We start from the raw sequence: 22930 nt of genomic DNA on the forward strand, positions 1-22930 counted from the left end.
CAAGCAGACACAGAGAAAACATATAAAATTAGTTGTATGGTTCTTTAAATTAAACTGACAGGAGATACACAAATATCAGTAATGGATTTTAGGGAAAAATTTTCATTCTCCTGACACAACACAGGCAGACAATGAATATTTGTTGATTTGAAGAAGTAGCTAATTGATGGGTGATTACATTTCTGAACCTTTTTTTATTCAATTACTATATCTGAAGCCATAAAAAAGTTAAAAATCTAAAGCACATTTTCTCCAAATCTATGTAGAAATGATTCTCTGATCCCCAGCACACCCTATGAAATCAAATAACTTCATGATAACTTGGTGGATAGTCATATAATGACCTTTAGAGAATGCACAGAAAACAGGTCTTTCATTTCATAATTTCATAGAAATTGAAATGTATCCTTAAATTACAGTGAGTTTTTTATAGTAGGAAAATAAAAAGATCTATGCCCGGGGCTTTGCAGCACAGTATTGAAAACAGACTAGGATATGGGGACATGCACAGGGGTGGCTTGTGTAGAAGGAACAACTAGAAAACAGCTGTGAAGCTAAAAGTATTAAGAGTTTAGTCTGATATTGAACCAAGTTTCCTATTAAGTCAAATTTAGAACAGGAATCAAGTAGCAAATCCAGCCTCAGAAAAGTGGGGAGCAAGTAATCTCCCTTTGTAGAAGAGAGAAAACCACAAATGTTAGTCCTGATTTTAGCTCAGGAAAGAGGAGGACATGCTGCCACCACATACAGGCAGAAAGAGGAGCAAAGTCCCCAGGTCTCAGAGGAAAAGCTCCAAATTGAGCACAGAGTTCAGAAGGAATTACAGAATGAGGTGGTGGAGACATTGAAAGATTTATCCATAGAAGCAAGAAGAATCAACACTTGGCTATTTTCTGCTCACCTGAGTTACATACAGATATCTCAACTGCAATCTGGTGCCTCTCCGAGATGTCTGCCCTCAGCTGCTTTGTGACAATACTTCCTTGACCCTTTGCTCTGGCTATCAGGTTTGAGCTCCATTCACATTATGGACACCCTTACCCTTTTGGAGAAGTGGTGATTTGAAGATAAATTTGGAGGAAAATTGTGCTTTCAAACTTTATTCCACAGGGCAGAAAGAATGTGGGGTTTCTCTGGGCTTGATTATTACCTGCTTAGGCAGCACAGCAAAATAATTAAATCTTAATCTTACCCCATGGGAGTCCTAACAACAGCATGTCCTGAACTTGGAGGAATTTCACCATTCAGAACTTTGAATGTAGTGCTCTTCCCAGCTCCATTCACTCCTAAGAGTCCAAAGCACTAAGGAAAAAATGAAGTTAAATAAAATAGGTTAAAAATAATGATAATGACATTATGCATTTTCTTTGAGTCAACTTTGAATTGACATTATTGATATGTGATATTTGTACATTTTAAAGAATCACACATTGTAAAGCATTTTATGGTTTACACAATACTTTCAAGATCATCACAGCATTTAAGTAGTATAAAAACTATAGCATTCACTTATAGACAAGTAAATTCATATATGGAAAACTTAAAAGAATGAGAAGTAAATGCTAACTATCCCAAATTATGCAGAGATGACAGTCTTTGAAAGTCATATCTTTGTAGAAATAATTATTCTCTTGATATTCATTTCTGTATATTCCAAAATGCTTTTTTAAAAAAATTTCATTTTTCACTCTCCATATGTATATTGCTTGTAGCTGTATACCTTCCTTGAAGAGTACTGAAGAGGTTACAAATTCGTTCCTAGCTCAAAGCAAATCCTGACACTCAGAAGATGACCCTTAGTTTTATGCTCTTAACACTCATCAACTTATTTCTTGGTCCAATCCTATCATATATTCCATGTAAAAATTGGCCTCCTGGTTCTTTTTTCTAGATGTAGACTTGTGCTTCCAGGTATATACTCTGCTTGAGAATTCAACATGGCACCTGAGAATATGATTCTTGCCCATCTCCTTCCCAGACAGTTTTTGAATGAATAGGTGGTTCTATCTATTTTCATATACTGGCTTCTGGGATCTTAGAAAGTGACTGCTTATGGATTTCTGTCAGCATGCCACACGCAGCTATCTCAGTACTCTACATCAGGCCTCTGAATGCCACTGTCTGAATTGCCATTTGCTTTAATTACCATATTTCTCCCAATTACCCATATCTGAAATATGGTTTTATCTTAGTCCAGGCCTGTCCCATGTCATTGATGTCAGTCAGGCCATAGCTGGGTGCTCCAAGGCATACCACCACCAGGCCAATCAGATGGTATCTCTGTTTTTAAGGCTTAGCCATAAAGCTACCTTTGAAATAAAGCTCTCCCCCTGCAACTGTCCTTCTACTTTCCTTGCACATTCTTTAAGATATAAAGCACTATAGACAGTACCACTCATACATCTTCTAATCCTATCCTGCCTTGGGACAAAGCTTATGCTATTGTGTAATATTGTGTTTATGATCTTTGGTTTCCTATCCAGTTAGTTATTCCTAAAGGGACAGGTTCATATCTCAGTCATTTCTATTTTCTGAAGGCTTTTACAAATTACTTCCCATCTGAGTGACTAAACTGTGATGCTCATAAAAGCTTAGCATATAAAACTTATAATAATTCGCAACTTGAATGTCTCCAAAAGCCTACATGTTGAAGGTTTGGTCTCTAGTCCTTGGTGCTACTGGGAAGAGGTGCAGTCTGTTAGGAGGTAGGGCCTAGTGGATAGTGTCAGGTCATTGAGGGTGTGCCCTTGAAGGGGATATTTGGACCCTGTTCCCTTCTAGTCCTCCTTCTTTTGCACTTGGCCATGAGTTGAATGATCTTTCTCCTCTATGAACTCCTGCCAAGATGTAATAAGCCAACACAAGCCCAAAGTTAGGAGCCAATGAGTCACACACTGAAACCTATGGAACTGTGAGCCCAAATAAATATCTCCTCTCTTATAAGTTTATTATCTCCCCTGTTTTATTGCAGTACCAAGAAGTTGACTAACACAAAAGTCAAATTTATATGGCATCTCATATCAGATACATAAATCATCATTCTTATGAATATTTTCAAGTTTTTCACTTACTCCTTAGCTTAAACCTACCATAGAGCGGTAGCAGAAAATTAATATTGATTTTAATTAATTTCAAAACAAGGGTGAAAAATGTTCAAATAAAATAGGTTAGACTGCAGAGCCAGTCTTAAAGCAGTAGAAAGAACAGCTATAAGTAAACACATCCTTACCATTTTTCCTTTTCTACCAGAAATCATAGTCTTTGGTATAAGGATACTCCCAGAATGCTTTAGGATGTTCTCTTTGCTTTTTTCCCCCTCAGAATACTCATATCTGAAATGTCTGTTCTCCTCTCAAAGGCAGGGAATGGGTGCCAATCAGATAACAATATAGCCTACTTTGAAATTCTCAGGAGCTTGGAACAATATGCATGCAAGGTGCTCTTTTATTTTTAACAGTTAATTAAAGGTAATCATTTCCAGAATTGATTTCCCTTTATGCATTAAGTACAAATCAGGGACAATTTATATGGCTTCTGTCAGTTCTGATTAAAGATTTCTCCTAGAATTAATGCCATAGCCATGAAAAAAATTCCCAGCTCTTGCAATGGTGTATGAAAAATATTCTTTGGTTTTCCAGAGTAGCATTTTATTAGTTGGGCTTAACTGTACACTTAAAAAGTATTGAAGTCAAAATGAGAGTAAAAAGCAGTTTCCTTTATTAACTATAATATACTTTCACTTAATAAAATGATATCCCAGGGTGGAGCTCAGTGGTACAGGACTTGCCTAAATGTGTGAGGCACTGGGTTTGATTCTCAGTACCACATAATGATAAATAAATTAAAAGTACTGTGTCTATCTACAACTAATTTTTTAAAAGACATACCATAATCCAAACCATACTGAAAACTACTGAGTAACATAAAATTTAAAAAATTATGAAATAAAACAAATGTTATCAATCAACAGTGATTTCACTATGGAAAGAGCCAATGGATCCTCTTTTTGGTTTTTCTCCTATGATTGTGAAAATTCCTGAAATGTAAAGGTTGAATATAGCCATGATTTCAGCTATTCTGAGAACATCACAAACAGGTCAGCAGTTAGAATTATACAGGTTCACAACAGAAAAGGATAAAAAGAGAAGCTTTGCTACCTCCCCTCTTGATATGCCTAAACTAATATCTTGCACAGCCATAGTCTTCTTAAAAAAGCTTCCATAACTTTTACTGAGGCTGTTTAACACAAGGATGTCTCCACTGGTCCTTCCTTCAAGCACCCTCATTTGCTCCTTTTCAACATCTATATCCTTGGAAGACTTGACTGTGCCTTGGAGAGAAGAATGACCCCTGGAAAGATAAAGTCAGAGTCAATTCACACTTAGGAAATTATACTGGGATATTCTATAAGAGAGATTATGAAAACAAGAGAAAACACCTTCATATATCTATATCACCTTCAACCAAAACACCTTAATCTTGACATCCTGCTTACTGATTCCCAGCAAGAGTTAATTTCATTCCTTAATTTGAAGGAAATATACATGCTACTAAAAGATACTGAAATAGATTGATACTCAACCAGAAATAGTTTTTAATTTTATGAATAATAAAGTAAATCCAGACCTTACTAAATGCAAAAAAAATGCTATCAAACTATATCAACTTTTATAGGAAATAGCTCATTTAAAAAAATAAATTATTTAAACATCCAAATACTATAAGTTTATAGTTTAAGTTGGATTGCATATAAGGATTGTATTGCTAGCACATCATACAACATCTTGAAAAAAGTATTCAATAAGTATTTTCCAAATGAATACAAATTTAATTATCAATTCTAACCATTTCTCTCTAAATCTAAGCTGCTCTCTTTTCTTTATGTTTTTCAATCTGATGCATTTTAACTTTCAAGTAAATTTCAATTTCCCCTGTAAACTGTAATATGCCTGTATTTTAATGATTAAATAGGTACAGACCACTGAGTCAATATTATACTAACATTAATTTCCTGCTTTTCACAGTGCAATATTTTTATGGAATATGTTATCATGTTGTTATGGAGGAAAATAGGTGAAAGGTAATAGGAGCTTAATTTTGCAACCTTGCAATTCTCAAACTATTTTAAAATAAGAAGCTATTAAAACTCAATGAAAATATCCACTGCCAGTCCTCAGTCATCTTAACTCTTTTTTCTGTATTTTTTTCCCAGACCTGAAATCACCTTTTGGCAAAAATATATTTCACACTTATCTTTGATGATTAATAGCTAGACATTCAGGAGTGTATATTATATCATTTATATAACATTCCAAAGCATGAAAAATGAATCAATGCATATAAAAATAAGAAAATCAGTTACCCAGAAGGCAATTATTGATGAGGAAGGAGCATCAAAGGTGTTAAATATATTCAATTAATAAGAGGGGGTTACATGGGTGTGTACAATTTCTAAAAATCCACAAAATTATACTTTCCTGCTTGAATGTCATTTCCCCGTCCCAGATGAAGGTCTGTTTCTTGATCTTTCACCTGGGCTTTGCCCTTCAAAGGCCTTTTCCTACTCTAATGGATCAGGCCATCATTATGCCATCCTGTCTCCAGATGATCTCCACACAACCTGTGGTACTTTACAGATACCTCCCGGATCTCAACCCAGAGTTACTTATCTCAGGGTACCAGGAAGGGACACAGGTGTGCACAACTGTTTAATCTTCACAACTAATTCTGGTGGCTGGAGAACAAGTGACGAAGATTACTTCTTGTTGGGCCCCCTTCCAACAATCCACAATCCTAATTCATTCAACTGCACTCAGCAACGTGACCCTCAGACATCTTCCAACTGAAAATCACAATAAATGGTATGTTTATGAAAGAAGAAAGATCCAGATGGACACTAGATATAGCAGAAATTTGCAGATGCTCCAGCATACATAGTATCTGGACCACATGGCTATTCTGACTCAGCCAGCACAAAGGACACAGAGAGCACACCCCAGCTCCAGAAAAAAAAAAAAAAAAAAAGAGAGAGAGAGAAAGCAGGAAAGAAATCCCCAAACTCACCCAACCTGGATGATGTTGGGCTACAGCTGGATGCTAACCGAGACCTGAATTCTTAGCAGACAACCAGGGGTTTCGGAATGGAGCCAGGGTGTATTAGACAATGACAGCAGTGAGGCGGGCTCCACACTCAACATCTAGCACCAAGGTTCTAGTGACAGATGCACTGCTCAGAATAGGGAAAGCCAAGTCTATTCTGTTCCTATTCAGAGCACATGGTCTTATTCTCTTCCAAGATTCAACTATGGCATGTATAATTTTCCTATATGCTTGTAATTAAGCAGAGATAATTAACATATAAATACTACAGAGGTGCCCCATAGATTTAAAAAAAAGGATGTTATAGACATGTTGAGATAGGTCAAAGTATTTTGGGAGCTTAGCAGAGACAGGAAGAGGTGTTGGATGTGAAATCAGACAGGTGCAGGTAATATGAGGCAAACATCTCTGTGGTGATGGCGAAGGATCACAGATAGCTTTACCAGGCATGAGCACCAGAGTTAGAGGTGCTTGTTAAGAACCTTGGACTGTACCTTTTAAATAATAATTAGTGACCCCATTGGATCTGGATTTAAATGACAAAAATGACAGCATCTCACAGTCATTGAACTATTTTGACAGATATCTATAAAGGAGCATCAAGCAACTGGTATCTAAATTAGATTAAATTTCTTTGCTCTGTGACCTTTATACAGACATAAAACAACAAAATTGACTATCTACTGTGAATATTAAAGACAAAATTCTTTTTTTTTTTAAATTTTGACACAGGGTCTCACTACATTGCTTAAGGCCTCACTCAGTTGCTGAGGCTAGATTTGAACTTGCTTCAACCTCCCAAGTTGCTGGGATTACAGGTGTGTGTCACTGGGCCCAATTAAAGAAAAAATTCTAAAATAAGGTTCAACTAATACTTATACTTTACAAAACAAACATAACCAGAGGTTTTGTGTGTGTGTGTGTGTGTGTGTGTGTGTGTGTGTGTGTAACCCAGAGCCTCATACCATGTGAAGCAAGTGCTCTACCAGTGGCCGTATCCCCAACCCAGAATGTCTTTTCTTTAAAAAAAAAATCTTTTTATAATATAGGAGGATGAAGCAGCTGAAATTCTGCCAAAGGGGGGTCTACATTACAGGTTTTAAAACAGACTGTACTGTGAAAGGATACCACAGCACAAACTGTATTTGTACAGCACTCAGATTTCTACTGCAGATTGAGTCCGTTTTTATAAATCTGCAGATTCCAGAGTGATTATGGCCAAATTCAAAAGAGCTTTGGAACTTGTATTCAAAATGGTTCTCTACGTTAGCAGCTTACATGGGCTATGTGAGAAAATGCATCATGAAATGACTGAAAAGGAAAACATACGTATATGAAAATCACCATAAAATATTAATAATGTTAGTTAGCCTTTATAATTTTAATAGGTTCTCCAGTAACAGGGTCTTAACAATTTCTCCAGAATGAATCTCTCCCCTAGGCAGAAGTCAGAGGGAAATAGCACTGGGAAAGAGCAGGTCAATGGATTCAGGTCATGCAGGAGGAGATGCATCATTGAGGACCTATACAAGAAAGTACATTTCTTCCCTATATATCTCAAATGTATTATCTGACAATAATCTAGACTTCTTTGCAAAGTGGGTGTATGCGTATGTGTGTTTGTCTCTGTGCATGTATTTAGACTATAATACAATGTCTATGCATCTATCTAAACTGTGCATGGCAGTGACTTGTATTCTAACTTAACAAAGATAAGAACACAGCAATAGAAGGAACTAGATTGGGTGAAGACCATGCAGTTATCTCTACTGAATTTTCATACTTTCCTGCTTCCAAGAGTTAATGGCATTTAGTCATAAAATAAATTACTTTATGGTATCAACCAAATTCACCTGAGGAACTACAAAGTAACAAGGAAATTGAGCAATTTCAAAGTGGAAAATACACGGAGACAACTAAATAATTGGAACGATTATCTCACCAGTTGGCACTTTATCTTTTGAAATTCCCTTTTCCTGGTATTGGTGACTCAACATGAATCAAAATAAAAAAGAAACATAATATCTTAACTTATTATAACCATGCATAATACTGATCAGACACTTTTCTTATCTTGCAACCTCCAGGCTGGACTTTTTTTTCTCCCTCTCTTTATTCAAAAGTCACTGCCATGAGAGGCAAAGCCCTTCAGAACACACCTTGACCACTGCAGAAGGTCCCAGTGCAGTAGGATCCTCAAGAGGAGAAGAATTGTGCCCTGAGAGGCCAATACCACAAAGATCCAGCCCAGGAAGTCCATCTCAAAGGGACTCACATAGGAATCAATGCCAAAGTTGTGGGTCAGGTCATATTTGATCTGGTTATAACAGAGTTCTATCAGTCCTTGACCCAAGCAGAATTGAGGGAAAATAGTGAAGACCCACTTGAGGACATCATAGATATTCTGTAAATTCTGCAGAGAGAGAGAAACAAACAATAAAATTAAAAACTATTTCTCTTTTTATAACATACCCATAACTTATTTTCCTCCTTTGTTGGGGCTGTGTCCCAGGTTTCCCTATCCCAACTACTCAGGAGCATCCTCACACAGCTATCAAACTAAAGAAGTTTACTCTTCAGATTTTGGATACAGTGGTATTTGCCTTGCTTGGCTTTACCTTCTTGCAACCCATGACACCTTTATTCCTTTTCTCTCCTTTAGAATAGGAATGCCTATCATATATATGGCCATCTCACCATTATATTTTGGAAGCACATAACTTATTTGGTTTCAAGGGATCACGGTTCGAAACAAGATTGCCTCAGGATGAAATATAACTTTCAGTCTCACCCATACCTGATTCAGGTGGTATTTATAAATGAGACTTTGGACCTTAGATTTTAGAGTGGATGCTGCAATGAGTTAAGACTTTAGGGTTGGTGAAATGGAATGAGTATATTTTGCATGGGGCAAAGATTTGAACTTTGGGGGCCCAAGAGCAGAATGTTATGGGATGAATATTTGTGCTACTCTCAAATTCATACTTTGAACATTGCCAGCACTGTCAATGTGTCACTGTTAGACATGGGGCCTTTGAGAGGTAGTTAGGTATAGATGAAGTCATGAGGATGGAGCTTTCAAAATGGAATCAATATACTATGAGAACATCAAGGGACAACAATGCTCGCTCGATCTCCACCCTTTCAGGACACAATGAGAATGTAGCCATCTGCAAGTCAATCACAGGGTTCAATGAAGAACCAAATCTAAAGTCCCCTTGATCTTGGACTTCTCAGTATCTAGAGCTATTGGAAATATGTGTCTACTGTTTAAGCTGTGGTTTTTGTTACAGCAGTAGGAGCAAACTAAGACACATGGGTAATATTAGTAGTCAAAAGATGACATGAATGTTTCAATGAGTAGGAAATATCAGGAACTTGTGACTGTGAACACTTAAATAATATACCAAATGTCTAGTTAATTCTTAACACACAATAAACATTAAATATATGCATCATCATTATTAAACACAAAATTGAGTGGTGCCACAAAAACATGTATAAGAGGTCAAAAAGATCCCAGAGGAAACAAATCAAATAAGATAGACTGTATGTCTGAACACAATTTTAAAACAGAATATATCTAAAAATTTTAAATCTCTCATACATTCTGTTTTTGTCGTTACTATCTGGTAAATGCTAATTTTATTTTTAAATGAGATTAAACTTATTATACTGTTAAATCAATTGTCCACTAAATGCTTTTGGCAAATTGTCATATGCTTTCAGCTTCATTAGACTTTATCATATTTCATTCTCTCAATAAATATACAAGATTTCTTCAGTTACCAATGAAGAAACAGTCTCAAGTGGCGATTAATATATGCAAGCCACACTCATTAGGGCCAGGAATTGATCCTGACCTTTCTAATCCAAAGAACAAGGTCTTTCCACTAAGGAGCATAGCCTTTGGAGAAAATTCACAAAAATGCTGGTCTGTTCAGTTGACCTTTAGACTCAGTACAGCTACCTGAAAGTATTTAACCCAGAAAGAACACATTAACTGGAACTACCAAAGCCCTGCAAATATAATGAAGAATTAGACTTATATTTTACAGTCTTTCTCTACTCTATCTAAAAATGATCAAGTTTATTTTATAAGTTAGGAAAAATCATCACAATATGTTCATATGATATACTACATATATATATATATATATATATATATATATATATATATAATATAATATATATTAAAAAATAAACTTACATAATTGTCAATGCATATTTCTCACTAGATAATATACAGTTTTTCCCTTATAATTCAAACTAAACACTTAACTAAGCTAAGTGTAGCCTTAAATAATGTGTTTTTGGGCTACAGCAAATTTAATAACAATTTTTAAGGCATTTACTATCATAATATGATTTATTGACTTTTGCATGTACACATGAAGAAAGTACAAAAGCTTCATTTAATTCTTTCTTAGTTTTTTCTTGAGTGCTACTAGTTATAAATTTTGATCAGTCCTAAAGGAGCTTATTAATTCCACTTTTCATAAAACTATATCCCTGGATCAATTAATGTACCTCATGAAAAGATTTTATATTATTAGTGTTGGTATAGGAACAGCAGAAGAGTGTAGCTTTTAACTCAGGAATTGGTAGGTAATTAAGGAAATGACATACTAATGGTGATGACTTTATATCTCATTTTAAGGAATTCACAATCATCTCCATACAAGTATGAACAAAGACGTATGAACACTGAGTTAATAAAGAGTCCATGCATTTGAGGGGTTGTAGCTGCATTCATGGAAAAAGGATCCACAATGTTTCATTTAGGATATGTAGAGACTGATCGCATGACCAATCTACCTAGAAACAAGCACCATTATTATTTTTTTTTCTTTTTTAATTTTTTTTTATTGATTATTTATCGCATTACATAGTTCATGATATATCATCTTTCATACATTAGACTCAAATTGTGCTTTGAACTCCCATTTTCACCCCAAATACAGATTGCAGAATCACATCTGTTACATATTCGCATTTTTACATAATGCCATATTAGTGACTGTTGTATTCTGCTACCTTTCCTATCCCCTACTATCCCCCCTCCCCTCCCCTCCCCTCCCATCTTCCCTCTCTACCTCCCCTGCTGTTGTTCAATTCTCTCCCTTTTTTTTTCCCTCCCCCTTGCCCCTCATAACCTCTTATAATTTTATGTATCCTTGAAGGTCTCCTACCATTTCCATATGCTTTCCCTTCTCTCTCCGTTTCTCTCCCCCCATTCGTCTTTGTTTACTGTAGTCTTTTCCTCATGCTCTTTCTTCCTGTTCTGTTCTTAGTTTTTCTCTTTATATCAGAGCAGACATTTGGCATTTGTTTTTTAGGGCTTGGCTAGCTTCGCTTAGCATAATCTGCTCTAATGCCATCCATTTCCCTGCAAATTCTATGATTTTGTCATTTCTTAGTGCTGCATAATACTCCATTGTGTATAGATGCCACATTTTTTTTATCCATTCATCAATTGAAGGGCATCTAGGTTGGTTCCACAGTCTAGCTATTGTGAATTGTGCCGCTATAATCATTGATGCAGCCGTATCCCTATAGTGCGCTCTTTTAAGGTCCTCAGGGAATAGTCCGAGAAGTACGATAGCTGGGTCAAATGGTGGTTCCATTCCCAGCGTTCCCAGGAATCTCCATACTGCTTTCCAAATTGGCCTCACCATTTTGCAGTCCCACCAGCAGTGTACAAGTGTACCCTTTTCCCCACATCCCCGCCAACACTTGTTGTTGTTTGACTTCATAATGGCTGCCAATCTTACTGGAGTGAGATGGTATCTTAGGGTGGTTTTGATTTGCATTTCTCTGATTGCTAGAGATGGTGAGCATTTTTTCATGTACTTGTTGATTGATTGTATGTCCTCCTCTGAGAAGTGTCTGTTGAGGTCCTTGGCCCATTTGTTAATTGGGTTATTTGTTATCTTATTGTTTATTTTTTTGAGTTCTTTGTACATTCTGGATATTAGGGCTCTATCGGAGGTGTGGGGGGTAAAGATTTGTTCCCAGGATGTAGGCTCTCTATTTACCTCTTTTATTGTTTCTCTTGCTGAGAAAAAACTTTTTAGTTTAAGTAAGTCCCATTTGTTTATTCTTGTTGTTAACTCTTGGGCTATGGGTGTCCTATTAAGGAATTTGGAGCCTGACCCCACAATTTGTAGATCGTAGCCAACTTTTTCTTCTATCAGACGCAGTGTCTCTGATTTGATACCTAGTTCCCTGATCCATTTTGAGTTAATTTTTGTGGATGGCGAGAGAAAGGGATTCAATTTCATTTTGTTGCATATGGATTTCCAATTTTCCCAGCACCATTTGTTGAAAATGCTATCCTTCCTCCATTGCATGCTTTTAGCCCCTTTATCAAATATAAGATAGTTGTAACTTTGTGGATTAGTCTCTGTGACTTCTATTCTGTACCATTGGTCTACCCACCTGTTTTGGTACCAGTACCATGCTGTTTTTGTTACTATTGCTTTGTAGTACAGTTTGACCTCTGGTATCGCTATGCCTCCAGATTCACACTTCCTGCTTAGAATTGCTTTTGCTATTCTGGGTCTTTTGTTTTTCCATATGAATTTCATGATTGCTTTGTCTATTTCTACAAGAAATGCCATTGGGATTTTGATTGGCATCGCATTAAACCTGTAGAGAAGTTTGGGTAATATCGCCATTTTGACGATGTTAGTTCTGCCTATCCATGAACAGGGTACATTTTTCCATCTTCTGAGATCTTCTTCTATCTCTCTCTTTATGGTTCTGTAGTTTTCATTGTATAAATCTTTCACCTCTTTTGTTAGGTTGATTCCCAAGTATCTTATTTTCTTTGAGGATATTGTGAATGGAGTGGTTTTCCTTATTTCCATTTCAGAGGTTTTGTTGCTGATATACAGGAATGCCTTTGATTTATGCGTGTTGATTTTATACCCTGCCACTTTGCTGAATTCATTTATTAACTCTAGCAGCTTCTTTGTAGACTCTTTTGGGTCTGTTAAGTATATTATCATGTCATCCGCAAATAGCGATAGTTTAATTTCTTCTTTTCCTATTTTTATGCCTTTAATTTCTTTTGTCTGTCTAATTGCTCTGGCTAGTACTTCGAGAACTAAATTGAATAGAAGTGGTGATAGAGGGCATCCCTGTCTTGTTCCAGATTTTAGAGGAAATGCCTTCAGTTTTTCTCCGTTTAGGATGATGCTAGCCTGAGGTTTAGCATATACAGCTTTTACAATGTTGAGGTAAGTTCCTGTTATCCCTAGTTTTTCTAGTGTTTTGAACATAAAGGGATGCTGTACTTTGTCAAATGCTTTTTCTGCATCCATCGAGATGATCATGTGGTTCTTGTCTTTAAGTCTATTGATGTGGTGAATAGCATTTGTTGATTTCCGTATATTGAACCATCCTTGCATCCCAGGAATGAATCCTACTTGATCATGGTGCACAAGTTTTCTGATATGTTTTTGTATTCGATTCGCCAGAATTTTATTGAGAATTTTTGCATCCAAGTTCATTAGAGATATTGGTCTGTAGTTTTCTTTCTTTGAAGTATCTTTGTCTGGTTTTGGGATCAAAGTGATGTTGGCCTCATAGAATGAATTTGGAAGAGCTCCTTCTTTTTCTATTTCTTGAAATAGCTTGAAAAGTTTTGGTATTAATTCTTCTTTGAAGGTTTTGTAGAACTCCGCTGTATAGCCATCTGGTCCAGGGCTTTTCTTAGTTGGTAGTCTTTTGATGGCTTCTTCTATTTCTTCTTTTGTTATTGGTCTGTTTAAATTGTGTGTGTCTTCCTGTCTCAATCTGGGCAAATCATATGCCTTAAGAAATTTATCGATATCTTCATTATCTTCTATTTTATTGGAATATAGGGTTTCAAAATACTTTCTAATTATCTTCTGTATTTCTGTAGTGTCTGTTGTGATATTGCCTTTTTCATCCCGTATGTTAGTAATTTGAGTTCTCTCTCTTCTTCTTTTCGTTAGCATGGCTAAGGGCTTGTCTATCTTATTTATTTTTTCAAAGAACCAACTTTTAGTTTTATCTATCTTTTCAATGGTTTCTTTTGTTTCAATTTCGTTGATTTCTGCTCTAATTTTAATTATTTCTTGTCTTCTACTACATTTGCTGTTGTTTTGCTCTTCCTTTTCTAGGTTTTTGAGGTGTTGTGTGAGTTCATTTATTTGTTGGTTTTTTCTTTTTTTGAGGTAAGAACTCCAAGAAATGAATTTCCCTCTTAAAACTGCTTTCATTGTGTCCCATAGATTCTGGTATGTTGTGTCTGTGTTGTCATTTGACTCTAAGAATTTTTTCATCTCCTCCTTTATGTCTTCTACAACCCATTGATCATTCAATAACATATTGTTCATTTTCCATGTGATGTAGGATTTTTCCTTCCTTCTTTTATCATTGATTTCCAATTTCATTCCATTATGGTCAGATATGGTGCATGGTATTATCTCCACGCCCTTATAATTACTAAGAGTTGCCTTATGGCATAATATATGGTCTATCTTTGAGTAGGATCCATGTGCTGCTGAGAAGAACGTGTATCCACTTGATGATGGTTGATATATTCTATATATGTCGGTTAAGTCTAGGTTATTGATTGTGCTGTTGAGTTCTATAGTTTCTTTATTCAGCTTTTGTCTAGAGGATCTGTCTAATGGCGAGAGCGGTGTGTTGAAGTCACCCATAATTATTGTGTTGTGGTCTATTTGACTCTTGAACTTGAGGAGAGTTTGTTTTATGAACGTTGCAGCTCCATTGTTTGGTGCATACAAATTGATGATTGTTATGTCTTGTTGGTGGATGGTTCCTTTTAACAGTATATAGTGACCTTCTTTATCCTTCTTGATTAACTTAGGTTTGAAGTTGATTTTATTCGATATGAGTATGGCCACTCCTGCTTGCTTCCGAGGGCCATATGAGTGGTATGATTTTTCCCAACCTTTTACCTTCAGCCTGTGTATGTCTTTTCCTATCATATGAGTCTCCTGAAGGCAGCATATTGTTGGATTTGTTTTTTTGATCCAGGTTACTAGCCTATGTCTCTTGATTGGTGAATTTAGGCCATTAACATTTAAGGTTACAATTGAGATATGATTTGTATTTCCAGTCATGCTTCTTTATTTATTTATTTTAGTTTGGCTAGTTTTGCTTTTTGGTTGTTTTCCTCCCCCTTTACTGAGATACCTCCTGCTGTTAGTTTTGGGCACTATTTATCAAATCCTCTTCTTGTAGTGTTTTGTTCAAAATGCTTTGCAGAGCTGGTTTTCTTGCTGCAAATTCTTTTAGCTTTTGTTTATCATGAAAGATTTTAATTTCATTGTCAAATTTGAAGCTCAATTTTGCTGGATATAGTATTCTTGGTTGGAATCCATTATTTTTCAGCGTTTGAAATACATTATTCCAGGATCTTCTCGCTTTCAAAGTTTGTGATGAGAAATCGGTCGTTAACCTAATTGGTTTACCCCTGAAAGTAATCTGCCTCTTTTCTCTCGTAGCTTTTAATATTCTCTCCTTGTTCTGTACGTTGGCTATCTTCATAATTATATGTCTTGGGGTTGGTCTATTATGGTTTTGAATGTTTGGGGTCCTGTAGGCTTCCAGGATTTGGCAATCCATTCCATCTTTCATCTCTGGGAAGTTTTCTAGAATTATTTCATTTAATATGCTGTCCATTCCTTTGGTTTGAAACTCTGTGCCTTCTTCTATCCCTATGACTCTCAGATTTGGTTTTTTTATGACATCCCATAACTCTTGAATAGATTGTTCGTGGGATTTAAGCATCTTTTCTGTGTTGACTATATTCTTTTCAAGTTGATAAACCTTGTCTTCATTATCTGATGTTCTGACTTCTACTTGATCAAGTCTATTTGTAATATTCTCGTTTGAGTTTTTAATTTGGCTTATAGTTTCCTGCAATTCTAGGATTATTGTTTGATTTTTTTTTAAGATCTCTATCTCCTGGTAGATCTCGTTCTTTGCCATTTGAATTTGTTTGTTTAATTCATTTTCAAAATATACTTTTATTTCTTGGACTTGCTGTCTCATGTCTTCTCTAATATTCCTTTCCATTCGAGTTAGGTATCCCTTGAGTTCTTTCCATATCCCTGTTTCTGAAGTTTCTATGTCCTCCTGTAGAATTGAGTTGTCTTGCATTGTTTGAAATCCTTTTTTCCCTTGTTTTCTCATGTTGTCCACGTTACTTTCCAGCTCTTTTTGATTGTCGTGTTTCTGCTCTCTTCTATGGATTTGTTTTGTTTCTGTATTACTCTGATGTCTCTCCTTTGTGTTGTTGAACTATGCCTGCTAACGTGGATTCTGCTGGGAAGGAATTCCGACGTCCGAGCTCCAGTGACGACACTACTCTGCTATGCCGTGCCCCAGTCTCCTTGCCGGGGTGCCCTAATGGGGGGGTGTGACTGGACTGTCTCTGTTTGGTTTCAGCACCCGGTCGTGGCAGGCGGGCAGACTCCCGCCGCCCAGTATCTCAGGCCGTGGGCAGGTGATCCATCGCCAGCGGGAGGGCGTTCTCCTACCGCCCAGTTACGCTGGCAGTGGATGAACTGTCGCCGGCGGGCCTGCAGTTTACAGCTGCCCAGTCACGAGAGCCTTGCCTCTAGTCTCCTGTTCTCTCCTGCTAGGCTTGGGTTCTCCTGCTAGACCAGATTTCCCCTCAGTGATGGTTCTCGGCAGTTCAAGCTGTACTCTGGGCCTGTTTTGTTGCAATCTGTGGGAGAGTGGCAGTGGATACTTCAGCTCTCTAAGATGGTGGCCGCTGTTTGCCTTAGCGGAGTGTCCCTTGTGGGGGGCGGGGCCTTACCGGCTTCCTTCCCCGACTGCAATCCCGAACTCAGCCCGGGGGTCAGTGCGGGCTTGGGCTTGGCTGGTGGGATACCACCATGTCGCAGCCACTTAATTCCCTGCTGACTGGTTAACCCCTTCTCTGCGGCGCCACGCCTTCTGTAGCCTCGGGGCAGGCCACCCGTATCAGACAGCCTGGATCTCCGGGGTCACACCGTTGGCTTTTGGGATCCCCGGCACTCTATGGTTTTGATTTTTTCTGCTTGCCCCTCCCCCAGCGCTGGCTAGGCAGGTTTTGTTTTGTCCGCTGATGGGAGGGGGGGTTGAGCGTCAGGTGCCTCTAGCTCCCCTTTAGTCTTTATGCAGGCTCACTCTGATACTGCCTCCCCCTGAAAGTCTAGGAGAGATTTTATACGAAATCCCCCTAAGTATGGGGGCTGGGCTGGGTCGCACACACCTGTTTTGTTGCTGCAATCTGTTGGAGAGTGGCGGTGGATACTTCAGCCCTCTAAGATGGTGGCCGCTGTTTGCCTTAGCGGAGTGTCCCTTGTGGGGGGCGGGGCCTTACCGGCTTCCTTCCCCGACTGCAATCCCGAACTCAGCCCGGGGGTCAGTGCGGGCTTGGGCTTGGCTGGTGGGATACCACCATGTCGCAGCCACTTAATTCCCTGCTGACTGGTTAACCCCTTCTCTGCGGCGCCACGCCTTCTGTAGCCTCGGGGCAGGCCACCCGTATCAGACAGCCTGGATCTCCGGGGTCACACCGTTGGCTTTTGGGATCCCCGGCACTCTATGGTTTTGATTTTTTCTGCTTGCCCCTCCCCCAGCGCTGGCTAGGCAGGTTTTGTTTTGTCCGCTGATGAGAGGGGGGGTTGAGGGTCAGGTGCCTCTAGCTCCCCTTTAGTCTTTATGCAGGCTCACTCTGATACTGCCTCCCCCTGAAAGTCTAGGAGAGATTTTATGCGAACTCCCCCTATGTATGGGGGCTGGGCTGGGTCATACACACCTGTTTTGTTGCTGCAATCTGTCGGAGAGTGGCGGTGGATACTTCAGCTCTCTAAGATGGTGGCCGCTGTTTGCCTTAGCGGAGTGTCCCTTGTGGGGGGCGGGGCCTTACCGGCTTCCTTCCCCGACTGCAATCCCGAACTCAGCCCGGGGGTCAGTGCGGGCTTGGGCTTGGCTGGTGGGATACCACCGTGTCGCAGCCACTTAATTCCCTGCTGACTGGTTAACCCCTTCTCTGCGGCGCCACGCCTTCTGTAGCCTCGGGGCAGGCCACCCGTATCAGGCAGCCTGGATCTCCGGGGTCACACCGTTGGCTTTTGGGATCCCCGGCACTCTATGGTTTTGATTTTTTCTGCTTGCCCCTCCCCCAGCGCTGGCTAGGCAGGTTTTGTTTTGTCCGCTGATGGGAGGGGGGGTTGAGCGTCAGGTGCCTCTAGCTCCCCTTTAGTCTTTATGCAGGCTCACTCTGATACTGCCTCCCCCTGAAAGTCTAGGAGAGATTTTATACGAAATCCCCCTAAGTATGGGGGCTGGGCTGGGTCGCACACACCTGTTTTGTTGCTGCAATCTGTTGGAGAGTGGCGGTGGATACTTCAGCCCTCTAAGATGGTGGCCGCTGTTTGCCTTAGCGGAGTGTCCCTTGTGGGGGGCGGGGCCTTACCGGCTTCCTTCCCCAACTGCAATCCCGAACTCAGCCCGGGGGTCAGTGCTGGCTTGGGCTTGGCTGGTGGGATACCACCGTGTCGCAGCCACTTAATTCCCTGCTGACTGGTTAACCCCTTCTCTGCGGCGCCACGCCTTCTGTAGCCTCGGGGCAGGCCGCGCGTATCAGACAGCCTGGATCTCCGGGGTCACACCGTTGGCTTTTGGGATCAAGCACCATTATTTTTAACTCCACCAACATCCTCCTGGCCCCCCAACTGGAATCCTTACCAGTAGGAGAGAGAGATTCTAAACTTCCTTGCACTAGAAACTAAAAGCATAATTCTATCAACTATGATTTGATAACAATGAAAAAATATCACATCAACACTATAGTTTATATGCATGATGGTTAATATAACATTATGGTTTTGATATGAGGTGCCCCTCAAAAGCTCCTGTGTTAATACAGCAATGTTGGAAGGTGAAATGCCTGGGTTCTGAGAGCTACACCTAACCAGTCCATTCTAGTTTGGATGGGCTAAGTGGATGTTAACTGTAGGACATGGCTGGAGGAGGTGGGAACTGGTACCACCTTAGTACCCACTGAGGATGGATTCTGCCGTGAAAGGGTTCATCTTCCTTGCTGGCCTTTCCCCTTTCTATCTCCGCTTCCTGGATGCCAAGAACAGATATTACCCTTCCACCAAGCCAATCTGCCATGATATTCTGCTTTACCTTGGCCCCAGAGCAATGGAGTCACCTGCCCATGGACTAAATCTCTGAAAACCATGACCTCAAAATAAACTTTTCCTCCTCTCAGTTCTTCTTGTCAGGTATTTTGGTCAAAGCAACAAAAAGCTGACTAATACATATGGGTTATATTAGATGTTATGACTGACCTGAGAAGCCAGTTGCTTTTTTTTTTCTTTTGGTTTTTTTCATTAAATCTGTAAGATCATATTGTTCCATGACTTACAAATGAATACTTTTCTTAGAAATGATATTTGAATAATTGTGAGTTTTTAAGACAGAGAATATCAAAATAAAGAACAAAGGAAAAGAAAGACATAGGAAAATGTAATAAAACTGCTCTTATTACTTATTACCAATTGATTTAGACCAATTTTATTTTTGCAAAAATAGTACCTATTAGCTAGCATTTTCTTTAGGGAGGCAATGATGTTTATAATTGGAAGTAACAATGTCTTTCTACCTGCCATGCTTTTAGACTTTAATGGATGAAAATGTTCCTGGCTAGTTTCCTCTGTTATCTTGTCCCCTAGAATTGAACTGAATTCTGAGTTTCTCACCTTTGGGATTGTTTATTTGGGGTCTGATTTATTTTTCACCATAGTTCCTATGTATTCCTGATGGCACATGTCATATTACAAACTGATAGAGGGGGAGGAAAATTGTATTCTGCTTCTGCTGATTTCAATATTCTTCTCAAGCTAATGCCAATTAATTGTTCTGAAAGCTTTCTATTTAAAGGCTAGACATATTAACACAGATTACTATCAAACCAGATCTGTAAAAAAAATCACTGAAATAGATCATTCCCCTCATTGAATGTGTAATGGATATTTACATACTTCACTGCTTCTGCACAAACATGAGGCACAATAATAAAAAATAATATTGGCCATCATTCAAGAGACTGCTAAGTCTGATCCAGTCATGAGGAGTAAAGCTGCCTCATCAGGTAGACATCAGTTCTTGAGTCATTGGGAATGACACCAGCAGCACATCCTTCAACAGGGAGCTCTGTACCTTTCTCCGGTGATTTCCTCAAACTAAGCATCAGTCAAACCCTGGGAACAAATGAGAAATCAAAGCTCATGTGGACAGCAGGAAGCCAGAAGGGAACAATGTGATCAGAGGTGAGAAAAGAGTGCAGAAACAAAAAGGGTTAAAATATAGACTCAAAATAGAGCATAAGGTCTGAAGTCTATACCCATTGGTCACACATGGGCTGTCAGATGGCTTGAAGTACAGGCCAAGAGTGAGGAGAGACAGAAGAGAAGGGGAATGGCAAGGAACAATTGGAATGTGTCTACAGAAAGCATTCAGCTTGACCTAGACACCTATTTGGACGTTTGGAAAGTACCCTAAAAGGTCCTTGCTAATGGGAATGGCCTAATGAAGAAAAGCATTTCTCTATTTCTTAGTAGAATTTACTGTTTTTTATTCCTTTAGTAAAAACTAAATTAGTACTAGGGGATATAGGAGAGAAGGCAGAATCCATATAGATGTGTTATGATCTGAAAGTAGGGTCAGTTGCTGTGGCCCATCCTACACTGTAGTGTCCAGCCACTGCCATGGTGACATTGTGACAAGGCACTTATCATTGTGTGGTAGTAGGAGCAAACGTGACTCCATTTTGTTTTATGACTTCATCCTGTAAAACAACCATGCCAAGTAGAAGAGTCATGACTGGAGCAAGGTGTTCTTTTCCTTTTGCTATAGAAACCTTTAAGAACACGGAACTACCTAATGGGGTATTGTTTCTGTAACTAGGGTAACGGGGCTCTGTTTCTGTAACTGGGGTGACTGGGATAACTGTGATTGGTTAGGCTTCCCTCTGCTTGACTGCACTGTCCCGCTTCTGTAACCTGGCTTGCTTGCATTGGCTAGACCCCTGAACATCCCTTTTTGCGGTTTTCAGGCTTATAAGGAGTGCCCTTGCAATTGTTCGGGGCTGATTAGGGGAACAGCCTTATGTTTTGGTCAGCCGCTACCGGTGCGCTTCAATAAAGGCTTGATTCGATTATCCATGAGTGGTCTGGAAGTCAGTGTATGAAACCCTGGGACAAAGCTTTAACTATAACAATTGCATTAACTCATCCATCATTAATCAGTATTTCACCATTGAACCATCTCTGAGAAAGGTGCCAGGTATGCAGCAGTGACCATCTTCATAGATCTGCCTTGGCTTTTGGAACAGTTGCAACTGTGCATCCTTTGTTCAATTATCACCAAGCCAGGACATGGCTCTTATAATGCTACAGATGGGTTTTTAAATTAGAATGCATTTCTTTTTCTGGAATTTGAAGGCAGTGGATACTAGCACATTTCCATTGAATTGCAGTAGGAAAAACAACAAAAGACACACGCATCCCTGTTCTCCTCTCGTTCATGCCTTCAGAAATGGCACATTGCCACTGACTGACCTGGGCTTTGGAGATGATGGCCAGGATCCGGGGCATGGTGGTCATTAGCATGGTGCACAGACCAAAGATAAAGTTCAATGAGATGTAGGAGATGAAAGCCACATCTGAACTGGAGAAGATTCTGGACATCAGATACATCCATGGAAGTGTTGCATATCTGAAAAACAGAGTGGAAATTTATATTTATTCTCCTACGTTTATTTTTATAATGACTGAATTACAGATGCAATTTTACTGGCCTGGTAAAGTTTTTCTGTACATAGTTAACAAAAATACACTTCATGTAATATATCTCATGGTCTCCAATAGACAAAGCGCTCTTCCTGCGGCTTCCAATGACCCTGAACATAATGGAAAGAGCACTGTGTACGTTGGTTAGGAGCCTGACCTTCCAGCTTTGGGACCTGGGGCAAATCAGCTGATATCCCCCACCACCTCTTCCTGCCATGGGACACTTCTCTGTTCCGTGTCTCATCGTTAAGAAATAATGCTTGGGGCCGGGGTTGTGGCTCAGTGGTGGAGTGCTTTCCTAGCATGTGTGAGGCACTGGGTTTGATCCTTAGCACCACATAAAAATAAATAAATAAAATAAAGATATTGTGACCACCTATAACTAAAAAATTATTTTTAAAAAAGAAATAATGCTTATCTGTTACAGTGAGAATTGAAAAATAATGAGAATATGAAAAGCCACCAGTGCTCTACATAAAAATAAGGCATAAAGATAAAATCTGAAAGTTTCATGTACAAAATGCATATTCATAGTAGGCACTATGCTGTCACTTCCACAGTGTCCTCTACTCCTCCACACATACCCCAACAATGTAAAAGGTGGAACTCTGATCCTTCTCCTCCAGGTAGAGCAACCAAGAGTCGACAACTTTTTCAAACTTTCAGAGCTGACCATACATGAGTCTGGCACGGGATTAATTTCTGAACATACCAAGACTGAGTAAGAAGGAGTATTGCTAAATACTGAGCCCTGGAAGCAGTCCCTGTGAGTTTCTGGTGACATCTACATCTAAAAATACACCCTGTCCCTAAAATAAAACCTCTTATTTTCTTTGTTTTATCTCCCACAGTCTTAAAACTGAGTTTCATTCATGGCCAACTTCCTCCTACTTCCTTCTGTTGCAGCAAAATGGTGTCATTGTATTGCACACCATTTTAAAGGAAACTGGCACTTCGAATGATAGTTCCAA

The 22930-nt window shown here is 39.1% G+C and overlaps 1 protein-coding gene across 1 annotated transcript in view; it reads right to left on the reverse strand.

Annotated features, from left to right (window-relative positions):
* Positions 1 to 22930, reverse strand: part of ABCA13 (ATP binding cassette subfamily A member 13) — a gene marked incomplete at both ends in the record, with an annotated part of 438366 nt that overhangs the window by 86230 nt on the left and 329206 nt on the right. Inside the window, 4 exons of the mRNA XM_081283275.1 lie at positions 1193 to 1302; positions 4158 to 4350; positions 8259 to 8512; positions 21729 to 21885. Coding sequence (XP_081139401.1) covers positions 1193 to 1302; positions 4158 to 4350; positions 8259 to 8512; positions 21729 to 21885 — 714 coding nt within the window. The remainder of the gene's footprint in view (positions 1 to 1192; positions 1303 to 4157; positions 4351 to 8258; positions 8513 to 21728; positions 21886 to 22930) is intronic.

This window comes from Spermophilus citellus (genome assembly GCF_964194105.1).
Source record: "Spermophilus citellus genome assembly, chromosome: 3".
Taxonomy (NCBI): Eukaryota; Metazoa; Chordata; class Mammalia; order Rodentia; family Sciuridae; genus Spermophilus; species Spermophilus citellus.